The following is a 15,987-nucleotide window of genomic DNA, read 5'->3' as shown; positions in this document are numbered from 1 at the left end:
ACGGGTAGGTTTAAGGTATATGTAGGGTGGGAGGAGTTGGATCTGGATCCAACCACGCCCCCTGGATCTTGTGTTCTGCAGTGAGGACCATCTCGACTTTTCATTAAAACATTCTCAGCCACATCTAATATACCTGTACATTTAGTGCGCGAACAGGCGGAGAAGAGTGAGATTTTTCACAGATGAAGTGTGGCCCTGTCCCTCCATCATCATCACCATGACCACCCCTGCAGTTCTTAGCACCATGTGAAATCGCTGCAGTCGGGCCCTGGCGGGGCAGTAGCGCCATACCTTTGTTCATGTCAATCAGCTGTTTCTTCTTTTGCTGTCGCTCTAGTTTCTCTCGCTCAGCTTTCTCCTTCGCCAGCTTGGCTCTCTTGATCTTCTCCTCCATCTCCCTCTTCTTGTGGTTCTCCCGCATAGCATCCTGAAGTGTCAGAGAGAGAGAGAGAGACAATGAAATTAGAGGGTAATTGAGTAGAGAGGAAAAGAAGGAAAATTCCAGCACAATTCTATCACTGAACAAACAGTATAGACAGCACTAGTAATAATGGTGTCGATACACACTGAGGACAATGCTTAGCTGCAGGCACACACTGAATCTACACCTGTTGAATTCCATAGAATTCAGATTATTTATAAAGGGGAAAATGCCTGAGGAGGATGCCTTACATTTTAACATGAAAACAACACATCATTTGATACATTACAGTGGAAAGTATTTGCTAGAAAAATGAAAAAATAAATAAAATAAACGAAATAAATAATAAAAAAAGAATAATAATAATAAATAGATTACAATACAAAAACGTCAGGAACTTCACTCTCAACTTCATTTTACCAAGTTTAAATTCCTTCCTAAATTCCCAAATCTGCAAGGAAATTGAAAAGAAAGTTCCCAGATTTCATCTGCGCCTGCTAATCTGCTCTTGAGTTAAAGGGACACAGATGCAGCCTTTCTGCTTCCATCGAAAGAAACAATGAGTGTTGAGAAGAGGAAGCAGACAGACATTGTCTAATTGAACATCAAGATGGCTCCTGATACTGCCGTTGTCCCAACTGAGCAACAATCTCCATAAGCATTAATGTGGAAGCAGATAACACAGCGTCCATCCGGCATATTTCCAGTGACTGAATGTCAGGATGTTGCGGCGGCAATGCTGGCGAGGCATCAGAGAGTGGGAGAGAGGCCTGTATACAGAGACGCAGAGATATCATCGTCCTCCTCTCTTCTTCTGTAAATGCCACAGAGGTGTCAGGCGTTATGAAGACGACGAGAGAGCTGGACAGAGACGCTCAGAGGGCACGGAGACACAGCAGAGAAGAGAGAATAAGCCATTTCTTCATAACCTTTCCAGCACAGCAAAGGTCTCTTCACCCCAGGCCTGCACCACTAACCTGACAGGCCTTGCCTTAAAAGCAGGAATGAGTGTTTTGTGTATACGTATATGTGTGTGTGTCTTGTTCTTTCTTGGTATGATATAATGAGTGTCGACAGTCTGGCCCTTTCAAACTCCCTTAGGGTTTCCGAAGTGCGTGTCGTGTTTGGTGTTGAGACACAAGGATCATGGCTCCAGTGTGGGAGGAGAAAAGTACAGCTATCATGGTGGTCAATAGCGGATCTGCCGTCAAACCCGAGAACAGGAACCCACAATCCACACGCTCACTGTCTTTCCTTGAGATGACAAGGACAAGGATGAACATATGAGAGAGAGAGATCCACCTGTTCCAAATTTGCATTATGCTGCAAAACTATAAGTCAGCAATGAATAAACACAATACTTGTTCTAATAAAAAGTAATTGAGTCAGCATGCATATGGCTGTCCTTCAAAAAGTGCAAAAAGGAATTCTATATTCATCTATTCATGACACAGAGTGACAACAAACATTAGCATAAACAATTCTTCCTGTTATTGTGATTTCGTATTTTCAAATAGAGCATTATGAAGCCACTGGATTATGGGTCTCCAAAACTGACAGTTCAATCTCAGTCTTGTAATTGGAGATTGCATCAAACTCATTGTCAAGCGTTGGATTCTTAATTGAAAAATCATTTATTCATAGCGGCAAAAATAATTCCTGCTGGCAATTTTTTTTATAAATAAACAAACAATTCTGACTGCAAACACGATTACACAACATAATTATCTTACTCTCATCAAACATGCAAAAACCCTAATTATCATGGCAACAAACATGTTTTCAACCCTTTTCTTGATCCCAATTAGCCTAGGGCAGTATTTATGATTTTATCAATTTTCTTAATTGTGTTTTAGGTATTAGGAAGCTTTACATGAGATAAACAACACCCAGAGGGAGTGCTTTTGAATATCATTCTCATAGCTCAAAACGATCCCGCTATTGACTACAAAGGATTAATTGCATTAGCATAAAGCAAGAATGATGGTGGGATGTGTGCGATTTGCTGTTTCTACATGCAGCATGTATGTTTGCTTAAGAGAATCAAATGCACAATTTAGACCATGATCATGTTCTCGCTCACGGACGGCCCTGAAGAGCATTCATCCGAGCTGCACGGTCTCACGGAAATTTGTTTCTCATGGTCACAGTGCCTCTGACTGTTGCAAATTCAAATCGCATCCCCATCGGTCCTCCCTGCCAAGGAAAGCTGATATCTCATGGCTGCAGATACGCTCTATACAAACGAAAGGTAAAGGTTAGTTAAAAAAAAAAGATAGATAGAAGTAAACAGGGAGGATTGAAATCCACAGGAAGTCCTGTGGTTGCCAGTGGTGGCCACCAATCAATATGTTAAGGCAAATTAGGCCAGCTAATTGTGTTTGCACACTAAATAATCCAAAGTCATTAAGAAAGCTGATTACAGGGGAAAAAGTCTTCCTTAAAACTCTTTTGGTTAATTAGAGTACTCAGGATGGGTTATTTAAAAATGAGAGAGATAGCGCTCAATCTGTCTGTCTTTAAATTCAATTCAATTCAATTCAATTCAAAGTTTATTTGTATAGCGCTTTTCACGGTACAAATCGTTGCAAAGCAACTTTACAGCAAATTAAGTTTCTACAATATTTAGTGGTAGCTTATCAGTGGTGACTGTCAGTTAATGTACATATGGCAGAAATGTACGGAAAAATCAATTAAAGATGTAATCAGACAGACGATGAACACCATTAACAGCAATTATTACATGATGCAATCAAACTTATATCAAATTGTGGTAGTTCTTTATGTTGTTTCAGGGTTGGCATCATCTGAGGTCCTCTGAGGGGTTGGCATCATCTCTTCTCAGGTGTTCTGGATCCAGACTGAAGCTTGTGTAAATCCTAGTTACCACGGGATGTCAATCGTCTTTAAAAGGACGATGTAGCAAAAAAATATTTATTCACACTCATGTCTGTTCAAACCTGTATGACTTTATTTTGTGGAACCAAAAAAAAAAAAAAAACACCACTGACTTTAATTGTCTGGACAAAAAGAGTTCTTCTTTTGTATTCTGCAGAAGTAAGTAAGTCATACAGGTTTGGAACGACATGAGGGTGAGTTTTCATATTTGGGTGAATTATCTTTTTAAAACCTTAAGTTAGTAGAAGGATTAGTATTAATAACATCAGACACACACAAAATATTAACAATTTATAAATATATCCATCTTGAGTGAGGAAAATGTGGGAGGATTTGATAAAATTTTCAGTTGGATGAATCACCAACTAGATCTGCTAATACGAAAGACGATGATAAACAAGCAATTTACTTCTAACACCAATCAACACGACGAAACCACCTGGGAAAAGCATTTTATGGAAAAACGCTGTTGTGCAATCTCTAGATTGGTAGGGCAATGCACGCCACAGTAGTGTTTGCACTACTCTAGGAGAGGGATTGCTGTGGAATTGAATTTGCCAATATGGACTCCATCTACCACGGGTGTGTTTATGCATGCTGGCAAGCACAGGATAGGATGGTGTCCTTCCAGGCAGCCACTGAGGACTAGATGTCTTTGTAAATATATTCACTGGGTACATGTGCAGCGGAGTGACAGTAAGGAAGCGCGCTCTTGCTGCAATCCTGCGTTATGGAGGTGGCTTTGTAGCCTCTCCTGTTTGCCCAGCTTCAGAATAGAATATCTGAATAGCCTTGTCTTACGCATATGGACAAAAAAGGGTGGCTCATCCCACTGTCAGGGGCTCTATAATTCATATTCAGTGTTTTTTTGGTTGGAACCATCATATATGTACTGCCCTACATGCAATGCATACACACTTGGCTTCCGGAAATGGAAAGAAAGAGAGCGAGAGAGATGGAGGACAAAAATCCACACCACAGATGGGCCTATTTGGCCAACACAAAATGTACACTAACTGAAACACATTTGATGATATTTGAGTTATTTATTTATTTATTGGATCATATCCCCCATTAGTTTTCAACAGGCTGTGAGAGGCCTACAAAATTGCCAAGAGTGAAAAGTGGCCGATGTTGTATGTGTTGACTCAAATATTAGACTAATCTGAAGGGACACTCCATTGGGTTTAATTGCGATCACTCGCAGTAGCTGTGCGGTGGAAATGAAAAAGCAGCAGTGATGACATCACAATCTCCATTACTAGCATCATCATTATCATTGTTTCCAGAGCTGACATAATAGATAAAGCCAATGGCCCTCGATAACTGTTTTGTGCAAGCAGCAAATATTCAGACAGATATGCACGCTCATTAATGCACACACGTGTGCTCTATTGATAAGCTGAGTCACGCTCGTCGTGCACCATCACTGTGGCTCAACCTCTGCTGACTTTATTGGTGTAATCAGTGGCTCACTCAATTAACAAGTGAGACTGTTAGTTCATCACCATCTGCTGCGCTCTGATAAGGCATTAATATACTGATATTCATCCACAGCCGCTAGTCAGGATTACATACAGAAGAAGACGACACAGTGGGAGTTTCTCTCTCTCTCTAGTTCAAATCTGGCAGCATACTGGATAAATTGATGGGACGATCTGAAACAAACTTCATGTGCTGAAATCAAATTTCATTTCTATTGACCCTGAATAGAAATATAGCTAATGGATTCTCTTATCTGAGTGTGAGCGCTTCATGAGAACTGGCAGGCGGGGCTTTTTTTGTCCTACCAAATGGATGTGTCACTCAGGCAATTTAACACACAGCAATGTGGGTCATTTCTGAGGATAAATGTTGATAAAACTATGAGGTGCCATAAATATGCTATGGTGGAACATACATTATGTGGAGGGCTCTATCATGAATATAAATTTATTTAATAACCTTTCTCTTTGGCAAAGAGTCACAAAGTACATTTGCAAATATGCGGTTAACATCATGTCATAATGGGACGTGATGCGACAAGCAATTTAATGAATCTGGCCATATTTGAGGTTTATTGTACAGTTATGAGCAGCAGGATTTTGGACCAATGGTGCCGAACGGGCTTCCCAGCAAAACCAAGCGAGTGACAAAATGTTCTTGCCTGGCCGGTTACAGCCAACAACTTTTATTGCTTGTCAGTTTATCACGACACAATATAATCTTACCAGACCTCAGCTCTTACTAATGTATCTGGCTTTTTGACAAGAAAGAAAGAAAGAAAGAAAGAAAGAAAGAAATTGGCCACTGGACATCCAACCATGTTTGTGTTCTCCACCAACTCTGCTCGTCCCAGCATTCAAGTCTAAATCAGAGATAACTTATTCATAAAGAGCTATTCGCTTGAGAGAATCATTTATTTTCATAGATGCCCCTTTTACAGCAGTTCAACGCTGTATCCTGGAGGGAGAGCCGTGTCGTGTTGCTAGACTTTGATCAGGGCGAATGAAAGTTGGTTTTTAGATGTGCTTGCGAGAGAGGGGTGAGCGAGAAGCCACAGACAAGGAGACCTTGCCATTCACTGTAATGGGTTTTGAAGACTTTGAGCAAAAAAATTTTATTTATTTTTTTGCTGGCAGGGAGCTGAAATATAGGCAGAAGCAAGAGAAACACTTACATATATGTGTAAAAAATCTCCAGAGACTGTTTTGTGTTGAAGCGTTCTGCTCTCCTCCTCAAGCCCATATTAAGGTTCCATTTAAAAATCTAAATTATCCCAATCCCAGGGTGCCCTTACCACAGTGAAGATAAAAAAAAAGTAAAAAAATAAAAAAAACCTTCTAAATTTCACTATTTACCAATTTATTGGCAATTTCTGAGTCAAACCGGTTATTAAAATTATTAAAATATTAATAGCTATAATATTAATTATTATTAAAGATCAATATTAAAGTATTATAAAATATGTATATTAAAATAAATATTTAACATACAAGTTTTAAACACTTTTTAAAATATATGAATTTTATGCAAAAATATGTATACTTAAATAACAAATAGAAATAAAAATTTTACACCCACAATTCAAGACTCATTTTCAATAAAGCTTATTAATATTCTGCATAAAAGTTTTCATAAAGTTTCATTTGTATAATCCCTAAGACCCATATAGATTATAAGAAGCAAATACAAGTCAGGCTCTAAGTATCTAAAAAAAAAATAAAAAAAAAATCAATTAGCTGAAAATCTCATATCTTCCTTGTACAGTGAGATGTACTTGAAACGCCTCCCTTGGTTTCACACTCAGTCTGGATAAATCCCATTCTATCAGCAATAACCTAGTCCTACCTGCCTAAACCCCAAGCAGGGTTTTTTTTTTTTTGGTTACAGGGAGGAGGCGTTGCCTTGATATCCGCCAAATACAGAAGCTAATGAAACTCTGAAAGGATAAGAAGCTTCTGAGACTCTTTTATCTGCATAGGAGCTACACGTTTGGTAATACATTATACATTCCATTCTCAGCACAGTTTATGTATGCTTTAATCTGCCCAGTAAGCCCGTCCTTCCATCTCCTCACCCCTGTGAGGAAAATGTCTTTATCAAATGTGATAAAATAAGCTAAATCACCACATGCACTTAAGACAAGGCCAGCAGCTTTAGTTTGGAGTAGTATGCTCTTACGTTAAACTATGTACTGATAAAAACTGTGTATATATATGAAGAAGAGAAAGTGATGAAGTTAGAAAGAGAATTGCACTCTCACATTCCAAGTGATAGAAGCTGTCAAAGCAATCCTAAACTTAATCATACTGCTATCCAGCAACCCTGACCTGTTCTGTCTAGCTGTGGAGAAAGCATTGAAAGTATTAACTAGAATATTATCTGCACCTGCTTTCGAGGACTCTTTTGGAAAGTCAGATTTATACACATTAGAGAAAGAACAGAATATTCGACTCTCTTCAACCTCGAGGAGTGCAAAGAGCAGAAGAATAAAAGCACTCTTCTGAGGATAAATAGGTGACAGTGCTGCTGTACTCACCATGAAGAGGTTGCGGAAGTTAGCCAGGTCTCCGAAGAAGTCCTCGATGCTGACGGTGTGGGGGTCGAAGGCGAAGTAGCTCCCTAGGCTCTCGTATAGCTTCTGCATATTCTTGTGCATGGTGGAGAGCTTCTCATACTGCTCTCGCGAATGCTTGGAGAAGCCGTGAGAAGGATACGGTTAAGGAAGGATAAGAGGTGTATTGTCATAGCTATGTTAAAACACAAGGGCTTGTTCAGTGATGGATAAACAACGACAAACAAAGCAACTAGCTGCCCTCCAAATCCTGTCCACAATCCTTCAACAAAGAGGTCACCTGCAGGAAAATTGAGAAAAACCACCACTTCTCTGCAGAGGTCAAGCGAGACAAACAGAGGCATTCAATAACCTCTCCATCTAAATTTGGAGTCATTGGCACACTGAGCTATTAGCGCAGGTGCAGGATTGATAGAGGAGCGTTTCATAGTCTGGGGGACTAACACAGATGCTGGAGGGAATAGCTGATTGCAGTCATTGTTTCATTGTTTCTCCCAACAAGACTGGGATCAGCGAGTGCTGAACCCCTGTGAGAGTTGCGCTCTGTAATTTCAAGAGCAGATGAAGGCAGGTTCTCTCAGTGAATGGCTATTGACAGCTCCTGTCGGGGATGTGCTATCTCGCAGCTCACGAGGCACATGTGGACCATCCTCGGCCTCGTAAACCGCACACACATACACAAACAAACAGGTAGCATGTGTCAATAGTGTTTCCTGGATTCAAAGTGGTGCGGATGGCCAGAGTTTGGCCTTTTGAAGGAACAGAGAGGCTATGTCAAATCCATGTCTGGTATTTTATTCAAGCTATTCATATCAACCGCTCAGACGTGAGTCAGATTGTTTAACAGTCATAGGATGTGAATGCTGTCCCAAAAACATCTCTCTGCAACAGGTTGAATGGAACCATCAAATGCTATTCTTCTTATGTTTCCTGATGAGAAATTGAATTGAAAGGAAAGGTTTTGCCTGATCTTTAAAGCTGAAGTGTGTCATTTGCCATTAATATGTAGAGTCGACAATGCCAGTTGTAGCTTAATTTCCCCATAAAGCCTAAATACTGTGGCTCTGCAACACTATCAAAATATTGTTCTGTTTGCTTGAGTTTGACAACCATGCCAAGACCGAAACACTGAATCTGGGGATGGACTATCTGTTTGTCCAACTAATAGCAGATGGGCAGAGTGTTCAGGAAAACCGCTTAAAAATGATCATTATTTATCATTACAAATCCATTAGGTGACACTAGAGGTGCAAAAACAACATTTCAGCTTGTAAAGAGCTAAATTATGGAGGTTTCATCAACTGCAGTAAACAAAGGTTGAATTCTTGTTCAACATGCAAATAAGAACTTTTAGGCAAAATATTAAGGTGTTTAACAGAAATTTTTAATTTCAAAATGCAACAGTTATTGCACAATAAAATGTAAACCTAATTTAAATATAAATTCATCAATCTTCTGTGACGCTCCTTAATATTTTTCATAAAAGTGGACATTTCAACATCAAATTTTAACTCAACAGATTTCAAAATGTATGAAATTTGCATAGCTTCATAGTAAAATGGGGAAAAAAAAGGAAAAAAAAAAAGTAAATTACACTGATTGCTGGGGTAATTATCATTCTATTACCTCATTAACCCATTTTATCATTCCATTCCATCCATCCGTTAGAAAAGCCTTCATAATTATATGTGCAGTATGTGTCTGGAATGGTGTGGTAAAGTGAGTAAAGAGTAGACTAAGTAGAGCATGAGGAAAATATAAGGGTTAGTGCAAACTCAGTGCTGGCCTATAATATTGCTACGGCTTACACAAACTATAATCTATTCTCACAGTCCCATCCATTCACAGCGGGAGCCCTAAAATCCCAAATGGAAACTGTGTTTGAGTCTGAATACCTGCAATAGTGTCTGAATGTTCGCACATCTTTGTCCTTGGGGCTGAGTTTTATGAGCTCTTTTGACAAGTGCAAAATGACTTCCTGTTTCTTTTAAGCCGAAAAATGAAGCAAACATCCTCAACAGGTAGTGTAACGTTTTCAACCGCACATACTTTAATATCTTGTATTTGAGCAAGCTCTGCTTAAGACGAGGAATGTGGATATAGCAAAATCAAAGCAATAGAGCTTTGTGGTTTGGTCTCGATTGGATACAGTGCCAAAGATACTGCCTGTGTCTGAGAGAAAGTGTTCGAGTATATGTGGGTGTGTTTGACAACAGCTCATCACAGTCATACGCAGTTGCACTGGACTGGGCCAAGCCCTCACCGGCTATTATTTCCACATCAAAGATTTGTCACATTGACAACGGCTGACATGCACGGTCCAATATCAGTCCCGGCTTCTCCTCCAAAAAGCAATTCCTTCAACTCTTCCTCTCGCTTTTTCTTTGCCTCAATCTCTTTCTCTTTTCCGTTACCTCTGTAAGAACTTTCAAAGTACACTCTTCACGCGTCTTTGTCACCTGTGTCACCTCTGCTTCACATGCTGGGGTGGAGAGAAGTTCCTGGCTAAAACATTATTCGCTACCTTTTCCAAAGCAACCGCTGTCTGTTGGTTCTTTCTCCGTCTCCCTCTCCAGCTGTCCTCAAAGCCAAGAACGAACACAAGTTTCCCCAGCAACATCCCATATTTCACTATACAGAAAGGATAGCATTCCTCTCTTATAGAAATATGTTCCTTTTTTAGCTTTCCATACAAATAAAAAGTCTCCGCTAGATGTTCTGACAAGACAGTGTTAGAAAAATAGAGTAAAAACTCCCTTTAACCTCATTACTACGGAAGAGGATTAGGGCCAAGCAATAACAAAAAAATAAAACCATCTCGAGATTAAAGTCATTATAATACAAGATTAAACTCACAGTTTTTCGAGGAAAAAAAGTCTAAATAGAATGTTGAGAATAAACTCATTTTTGAGAATAAAGTCATTGTGTTTCGAGAAAAAAAAAAGTTAAATTGAGGAAAAAAGTCAAAATAAAATGTTGAGAATAAACTCATACTTTGAAAATAAACTCGTGTTTCAAGAAAAAAAGTCAAAATAAAATGCTGAGAATAAACACTTGAGTCATGCTCCTTTTATCTCGTTGGACAGTGTTAATCAATGTCTGCAGTGGCATAGGTCGTAGAGAGTAATGCTCGTGGATGTAGCATATGATGTGATTGAGTTTTTGACTTTTGCCAAACTCACTCTTCTTCCTTTTTCATCAAATATCACATCGTAAAAGTGGTAATCACTTGCCTAACGAGTGTTTAATAATGATATTTTAATTGGGTAGGTTTAGGGGTAGGTAGGCTATAGGGAGGGCTTTGTTGTCCCAATAAGGCAGCGTCTATTTAATCATTTTAATAAATAAAATAATTTACGTTATATGTTATTATTGCATCCTGTTAATGTACAACAATACCGAGGTGCAAATAGTATCTGTCACAATTTATAAAAAATAAATAGCATCTAATTACTATTTACACTTATTGCAAAGATCTGCAACTTTTACATAGAGTAAATAGAATAGCTAATTTCACTTAGTGTAAAATAGCATATATGGCTATTTGTACTTATAGTGTAAACAATATCTACTGCTATTTTCACTCAGTGCAAATAGCCACTGCCCTAAACTAAAACCATACAGCATTGCCATTAATGGCAGTACAGATAGTTACATTCTTTTTGTTCTATGCAAAATATCCTAAATAACCAGTTACTTCATAAAAATTAGACTCAAGCTCTAGTTGATCATGTCAGAAACTACCTTCAGGAGCTCTGCTCCCTAGGACCAACGCCACTGCAGACATTGATTGAAACGTTCAAATGAACATGACACGAATGCGTTCATTTTCAACATTTTATTTAAACTTTATTCTTGAAATGTAATGAGTTTATTCTCAACGTTTTAATTAGACTACATTCTCAAAATTTTATCAGGTTATGCTTTTATGCTTATCATTTTAAATGTAACGAGTTTTTTCTCGAAACACAATTTTATTTTCAACATTTTGAGTTTAATCTCACATTATAATGACTTTAATCTCGAGATGGTTTTATTTTTTTATTACTGCTTGGCCCCAATCCTCTTCCGTATTTTACTTTACAAAACTACTTTAATGAAATTCCAACAGAGAAGCCCAGAGAAGAGATTCTGCACATCATCCATTCAGTATACGATAAATGTTTAAAATTCTGTGAGACGGTGTGAAAAACAATTGCCTTACTCTAAAAAATGGCCAGAAAGTGAATTTCAAACACTACCACCTCTGAAGACTGCCATAAATTACCTTGTTTGTTTACCTGTGTGCTTGTATGAGTGAATAAAATGGTGCATGGCTCCCTTAGGCAAGGCCAAAAAGCCTCCTAAATAAATCTTCCCTAACCCACTTCCATTAATGTTTATTTAATGCTTTTCTATGTGCCTCCTGGCTCTATGCTGAAAGGCAGCAACTAAGCTTTTAGTGTGGATTGACTTTCCCATATATATATATGACCCTGGATCACAAAACCAGTCATAAGGGTCAATTTTTCGAAATTGAGATTTAGACATAATCTGAAAGCTGAATATATAAGCTTTCCATTGATATATATTGTTTGTTAGGATAGGACAATATTTGGCCGAGATACAACTATTTGAAAATCTGGAATCTGAGGGTGCAAAAAAATCTAAATATTGAGAAAATCGCCTTTAAAGTTGTCCAAATTAAGTTCTTAGCAATGCATATTACTAATCAAAAATTAAGTGTTATTATATTTACAGTAGGAAATTTACAAAATATCCTATGGAACATGATCTTTACCTAATATCCTAATAATTGTTGGCATAAAAGAAAAATCAATCATTTTGACCCATACAATGTATTTTTGGCTATTGCTACAAATATGCCCCAGCGACTTATGACTGGTTTTGTGGTCCAGGGTCACACACACACACACACAAACAGACAGACAGACAGACAGACAGACAGACAGACAGACAGACAGACAGACAGACAGACAGACAGACAGACAGACAGACAGACAGACAGACAGACAGACAGACAGACAGACAGACAGACAGACAGACAGACACATACATAAAAGAAAAATCAATCATTTTGACCCATACAATGTATTTTTGGCTATTGCTACAAATATGCCCCAGCGACTTATGACTGGTTTTGTGGTCCAGGGTCACACACACACACACACAAACAGACAGACAGACAGACAGACAGACAGACAGACAGACAGAACTGTGAGAGAATTTTTATTTTGTGGTGAACTATCCCTTTAAATCATTGAATAGCACTTACTGTGTACTTGCATCATTCGTGACAATGAAAATGAACAGTGCCTCCCTGACTGAATGACAAGGTGTTCAGTAGATTATGCAGTAAAAATAAAGGGCTGCCTCATTAACATTCATCTCCACGAAACAATCTGAGTGCCAAATAATGACACTTCCCTTCAGGCAAACATGAATAAAAATAATAGAAGCCCATACCTCATGAACCCGAAGTAGAGTTTTATCTGTTGCATGGAAACATTGGAGAAGGAAAAAAAAAGTTTGGTTCACTGTAAACCATGAAAATTATTAGAATTGTACCAAATTGAACACAGTTCTCTGAATTCTTTGAGGGTTTCTGGACAGCATCCAAAGTAATTAACACAACACCTTGGATGGAGCTCAAAAGAATGCCACCGACAGGCTTTCCGCCACATGCCTTTCCAGCACGCTACCATCGCAGTCCTGCCTGCTCTTAAAAGCTGGCAACACAACCACGACTGTCAGATAGTATCTCTGCCATCTCTTCCACGTGTAATTATGCCCTATTGTGCAGCTGTACAAGCAATCAAGCGTCTGAACTCAATCAAAAACTTCGCTCAGACCCTGTTAGGGTACCTCTGGAAAATTTGGAGAGCACGCTACTGATTAATGGTATATTATTGACAGAATCTCGAGCCTAGCATGCTGTGATTTGAACAGTAATGAGAACAGCCATGGCTGAAACAAATTTTTCACAAGGGGAAAAGTAGGTAATTGCTCAGGCAGTAATGCAGCTGATGAGCATAGAGATTTTGATGACTCACTTTGTGTGGCTGTGTAATATTTGAGCAGAAAGGAAAAGAATGGGACATACTTCAGCTGAATCACCTGTTCTGAATTGTATACAAGATAGGGAAGCACATTGATTATTCTCTCTGAAATTGAAATGAAATAGAGGCCCTTTTCGCAACGGTGTAGACAGACGACTGCTTGTCTAAGCTAATGTCGCATTCACTTCACGGCCAGATATGTTAAGAAGCATTTTGAGTTGTGCTGCGTAGGTTTTTAGATTTATTTGACAAAAACACTATCACATAGGAAAGGGGATTCCAAACTCAAAAGGACTATATGAAAATATGATGATCTCATATTAAAGATCCCCTTCCTAAAATATATACAACTATTATTATAATTTTATTAATATTTAATTTATTTACTCTGTGTTAGACTGTTACACTGTGTACAAAGAATCCTAAAAGGATAGTTAAGATTAAAATTAAAAATTCTGTCATCACTTACTCAACCCAATGCCATTCCAAACTGGTATGACATTCTTTATTCTCTGGATAATAAAATATATTTTGAATCATGTCTAAATGTTTAATTTTTCTCCCATTCATTTGTATAAACAAAATATGAGAGTATATTTAGCTACTTTTTACTTTATAAAAAGAGATATACAAAATTCACAGTGTTGATTTTAAAATCAAATATTTATACAAATAAATATTTTAAATACATTTAATATTTCAACTTGTATTTTAATTTAAGCTATAAATCTTGTACTGAAGTAAACTATCTGGGAATATTTAGTTTCTAGTTGGCAGTGAACATCTTCAAATTATTATGCAAAAAGTTTAATACCTTAAATTAAACTAAAAATCAAGCAGACCTTAAAATACAATTTTAAAATTTTAAAATCTTTCTTGTCTATTAATGTTCTACAGACCCCATTGTAGCCCCTCAGTCTGAAAACCCCTGACATGTTCACACTGTAAGTTCAGTTATAGAATACAGTCGTCAAACTTGTTTATAACCAAAATGAATGTTAACGTATTCTGCGTGGCAGTACACACCTACAAGTGAAAGCTCACACAGGCCCGCAGACATGCGTCAGCGGGCACACACAAACAGACACGAAAAAAATGGAAATGAGGTATTTTAACATCCACACCTTCATTGGCACTCAGACTCTCTCAGTTCTCTTATCAGTGAGTGGAGTTGACAGCTGAGAGTGAATTCTGCATGCAGATCAGATGTGTTGCATCAGTGCAAGTCTCCTCCTGCAGGCTGTGTGTTCTACACTCCCGCATTAACCTACAGTGCTGGAGGTCTAATTTCACCTCCACACACAGGCTAGTAGTTAAAGCCTCGGCCCCCGGCAATAATTGGAATGTGATGTGTCGATGGTAACGGCGAGGCAGTGGATAAGTGAATTCCTTCCTCGCCTTGCCTCGCTGGTGAGGTCTGGACCTCTTGTCACATCACGCTCCCTGTCACATCAGCACGGAGAGGTCCTCTCTTCCTCTTCATTTGAAAAATTAAAAGCAGGATTCAGAGTCAATTTCACTGTCAATTTATTCTGCATCTCTGCAAATGAAATATTTATGGATCTGGGAGACGGGTCTCCGATGCTTCTCGCGCCAGTATCCAGATGCATGTGAAGTGGAGCTTGTGGAGAGCTGTCCAAACAATCATCAAAACTGCAGGACGGAGCAACCAGTGAGTATGAGGTACAAGCCAAAGTGAAAAACAGAAGGAAAGAGAAGGTTAAAAACAATCTGAATAGATTTCAGCATCCCATGCCTTCAGGTGGACTCACAGCATGTCTGTGGCTCGGCACATATAGAAACCACATATAATGCTATGTGTTGATTAGCTATACGAACACAGAAAAAAGCCATCAGAAGAAGTGTGAAGATTTCAGGAGGTTTTTATTTATTCTATCATATTTTTTTTTTTATTCTATTCTATCATATATGTACTATTTGTAATGTGAATCAGCGAAGGTCACCTTTCACATCAATGCTGCTTGCTCTGCTGACCTGATCTTGACACCAACAGATGTGCTGCATCTCACACGTTTTTTTTTGTAACGGTTTCAACATGCCCTGTCACATTGTTATAAGTCATCAACTTAAGCTTTTGAAGGAGGAGCAAAATAAAAGGAATATATAAAGAAACAAAAAAGAGAATATGTAAAGACTATTTTTTTCTGATAGTCCTTGGGTGTACAACAGCAATAAATACTACTAAGATTACTGTTGTTGTTGTTGATTTGCTGTCGTACACCAAAGGACTCATATTGAGAAATTCTCATTTTATTCATTTTGCTCAAATTTTACTCAGAACAATTAATGGCTCAAACTTAATCACAATGACATGACACTCATGATTATAATTTTCAAAAGTTTAGGGTCGATAAGATGTTTTTGAAAGAAGTCCTTTAATGCATCCTTGGTGTATAGAAATATTTTTAAAAGTATAGTTGATTTACACCCATTTTGAAGTAACTGATTACTACCACTGAAATGACCCTTCCTACTGTGTCCTTCAAAGGCACAACTAATGCATACAATTCTAGACCTGTAATAGGTGCTAT

The 15,987-nt window shown here is 38.2% G+C and overlaps 1 protein-coding gene across 1 annotated transcript in view; it reads right to left on the bottom strand.

Annotated features, from left to right (window-relative positions):
- The window catches only part of LOC107724831 (protein diaphanous homolog 2-like), a 471,924-nt gene that overhangs the window by 60,496 nt on the left and 395,441 nt on the right, over positions 1-15,987 (bottom strand). Inside the window, exons 28-29 of the mRNA XM_016533907.1 lie at positions 7,341-7,505; positions 292-427 (exon numbers count right to left, since the gene is read on the bottom strand). Of these exons, the coding sequence (XP_016389393.1) occupies positions 292-427; positions 7,341-7,505 (301 nt within the window). The remainder of the gene's footprint in view (positions 1-291; positions 428-7,340; positions 7,506-15,987) is intronic.

This window comes from Sinocyclocheilus rhinocerous, unplaced genomic scaffold (assembly GCF_001515625.1).
Source record: "Sinocyclocheilus rhinocerous isolate Xijiao unplaced genomic scaffold, SAMN03320098_v1.1 scaffold1687, whole genome shotgun sequence".
Lineage (NCBI taxonomy): Eukaryota > Metazoa > Chordata > Actinopteri > Cypriniformes > Cyprinidae > Sinocyclocheilus > Sinocyclocheilus rhinocerous.
The sequence above is the reverse complement of the archived record's forward strand: the minus strand, read 5'-3'. Positions and strand labels throughout refer to the sequence as shown.